Genomic DNA, 3,317 nt, shown 5'->3' on the forward strand with positions numbered 1-3,317 from the left:
ACACCCATGGACCTTTGTTATCCTCAACTTCTGTGAAAGGCATAATGGCATTACACGAAATGTCCTCCCCATGCACCACAATTTCTTGCCGGTCCCACTCGAATTTGACCATATGGTGCAAAGTGGATGGCACCACTTTTGCTGCATGGATCTAGGGTCGGCCTAACAGGAGATTGTAAGAAACAGCCACATCGAGCACCTGGAACTCCATAGTAAATTCCACCGGTCCTATCGTCAATTCCAACACTATATCTCCAACTGTATCCTTTCCTCCTCCATCAAATCCCCGCACACAGATGCTATTCTTATGGATTCTCTCACTTTCCACCTTTAACTTTTCCAGAGTGGAAAGAGGACAGATGTTTGCACTGGACCCGTTGTCAATCAGCACCTGGGTGACCACAGAGTCTTCACATTTCACCGAGAGGTAGAGTGCTTTATTATGCTCGGTGCCTTCCAAAGGCAACTCATCGTCAGAAAATGTGACCCTGTTGACCTCGAAAATATTATTCGCTATTTTCTCCAGATGATTCACAGAAATCTTTTCAGGAACATGGGCTTCACTCAGAATTTTCATCAATGCTTGGCGATGCTCATCCGAGTGGATCAACAATGACAACAATGAAATCTGTGTCGGCGTCTTTCTCAACTGTTCTATAATGGAATAATCCTGCGCCTTCATCTTCTTTAGAAATTCCTCTGCTTCTTCTTCAGTTACGGCCCTTTTCACTGGTACTGGATTATCTTTGGTTGTCTTAGCTTTTCTCAACTCTTAAGGGGCAAAACATCTCCCTGAACGAGTCAATCCGTGTGTTTCACAAACTTCTTCTTTAACTTCTTTTCCCTTATACATCACTATTACTCGGCCGTAATTCCATGGGACAGCCTTTTCATTGATTACTGGCAACTGCGTCACCGGCTTGATGATAACCGGCTCTGTACGAGCCCCTTTCACAGTCACAATGGGTTTGACAGCTACCCCTAGCACCACCACTTTAGCTGCCACACCCCTCAAAGGCTCCTTCTTTATCACCACAACTGGCTTGCTAACTGTCTTCTCCACTTTGGTCACTGCCCTCCCACTGGTTGGTTTCTCATCTGATATGTTTTCACTGGCCCTGATCATCATTATGGTCTGCGAAGGCTTCTTGTATTCTCCCTTCTGTACGTGCTCAATCATATGGGTTTCATGATGGGCGGGCAATGGATTTTGAGTGATGTTAGGCGTCTCTAGGGCCTGCACTTCAATCCGGCGAGTATCAATGAGTTCCTGGATGGCCGTTTTCAAATGCCAACATTTTTCTGTATCATGTCCCGGAGCACCCGAGCAGTACTCACAACTCACCGAATGGTCCAGGTTCCTTGGGGGAGGGTTTGGCAATTTAGGTTCAATTGGACTCAACATGCCCAACTGTCTCAATCTGTGGTACAAGCTAGTGTAAGATTCGCCCAACGGAGTGAAAGACTTCCTTTTCAGCAACCTATCATTCTTAGCTGTGGGGTCGGGTCGAAAATCGGTTCCAGTGGGATTTCTGTAGGCTCTCGGGGGTGGGTAGGTGCTTTGAGTATGGTAAGCGCTTTGTGGTGTAGGTGCGCGCCACTGGGGAGGAGGTTGGGGGTATGTTTGGGCATGGTGCACAGAGAAGTGTGGGACGGGAGGTGGGTAGTAATGTTGTGGAGGGCCATATGGGGTGTGTGGGTAGGTTTGGGGATGGGGTCGAGGTTGATGGTAATATGGAGATGGGCCCCTGGACCAAGCTCTCGATTCCACTACTGCAACATCTTCTTTCTTTTTCTTCCCTAATACTCCTCCAGTGCCATTTTGGATAGCCTGGGTGGTTGCCTTGATAGCCGAATAACTCATAATTTTATTAGACTTAAGCCCCTCTTCAACCATGCTGCCCATTTTCACAACCTCATTGAAAGACTTGCCGACTGCCGACACCAGATGACTATAGTAGGTAGGATCCAAAGCCTGTAGGAAATAATCGACCATCTCGCTCTCCCTCATGGGAGGATCGACTCTTGCTGCTTGTTCTCTCCACCAGAAACCGTACTACCGAAAACTTTCCCCTGGATTCTTCTCAATTTTAGTCAGCGATAGACGGTCCGGGACGATTTCTAAATTATACTCAAAAGTGGCACGCAAACGCTTGGGCCAAATCATCCCAAGTGTACCATCGAGCCTGATTTTGCCGCGTATACCATTCCAGGGCAGCTCCGCTAAGACTTTGGCTAAAGTACGCCATCAATAACTCATCCCTTCCTCCAGCTCCTCTCATCTTACTGCAAAATCCCCTCAGACGGGCTACAAGATCACCATGTCCATCATACAAATCAAACTTTGGTAATTTGAATCTGGCCGGCAGCTGGACATCCGGAAACAAGCACAGATCCTTGTAAGCTACGCTCATTTGACCTCCGAGCCCTTGCATGTTTCTGAATGACTGTTCTAGGCTCTTGACCTTTCTTATCATTTCCTCCTGCTCCAGGTTTTTGGGAGGCTTTTCTTCTTCAGCTGAGAAATCAATACGGGGAGCATAAGAGCATGGTTCTGGTGGTTTGAAGGTGGGTTCAGGTGGGTAATAGTGATTTTCCTGAGTTTGGAATAGGGGTTCGCTGGAGGATCTGTGTAATGTGGCGGGTAGAGGGGCCACAAACACAGGAGTAATTGGCGGTGGAGGACATGGGATTTGTTTTGGTGGTGGAGGTGGTGGTGTTTGGGAAGTGGTTGCGTAGTACTGCTGGTAAGTGGGAAAGGTCGGAGAGGAGTTCACTGTGGGAGGATCTTGTGGTTGAGCTAGTGGCGGGATGTAGGTAGGGTTAGCAGAATAGGCTGGTAATGGGTGTCCCTTCGACCAGGCCTGGTACATCTCGGCCATCTGTTGCTTCAACTTATACATCTCCTCTTTCATAGCATTAACATCTACTACCTCTTCTTCCCTAGACGGATCAACAATGCTTGCTTCTAGCTCTGAGTTGACCATTTTTGATGTATCCTTGGAGCGGGTGTTGTATGGATGGGTAGCCAGAATGCCAGTCAACTTAACCACCTGCCTGGACTCATCAACAACAACAACTTTGTTAGTGGTTAGAGCATTAACAAATAGATAACCGCACATTTTGGAATGAATGCACCTAAACAGTTAACGGTTTCTATTATGCATTTGCTCGACTGCTTGCATCATCCTGGCTTTCCTTATTTCCGACTGCGACTTTTCCTTTATTCCTGCTCTCACCTTTGTTTCCCTTTTTGTTTCTTTTGTTGTGGTTTTCTCTCTCTTTTTTTCTTTTTCTTCTTTGGCTTTCTTTCTTTT

At 46.9% G+C, this 3,317-nt stretch overlaps 1 protein-coding gene across 1 annotated transcript; it reads right to left on the bottom strand.

Moving 5' to 3' along the window:
* Positions 1-199: 199 nt before the first annotated feature.
* On the bottom strand, positions 200-2,987 carry LOC109222662 (the record flags this gene model as incomplete). Its single annotated transcript, XM_019386988.1, has 5 exons — positions 2,902-2,987; positions 2,288-2,628; positions 863-1,302; positions 468-769; positions 200-368 (listed from the first exon to the last, which is right to left on the bottom strand). Coding segments are annotated over exons 1-5 (1,338 nt in total), but the record flags the coding sequence as incomplete, so codon positions are not given.
* Between the last annotated feature and the right edge of the window lie 330 nt (positions 2,988-3,317).

The sequence above is a fragment of the Nicotiana attenuata genome, unplaced genomic scaffold (genome assembly GCF_001879085.1).
Source record: "Nicotiana attenuata strain UT unplaced genomic scaffold, NIATTr2, whole genome shotgun sequence".
Lineage (NCBI taxonomy): Eukaryota > Viridiplantae > Streptophyta > Magnoliopsida > Solanales > Solanaceae > Nicotiana > Nicotiana attenuata.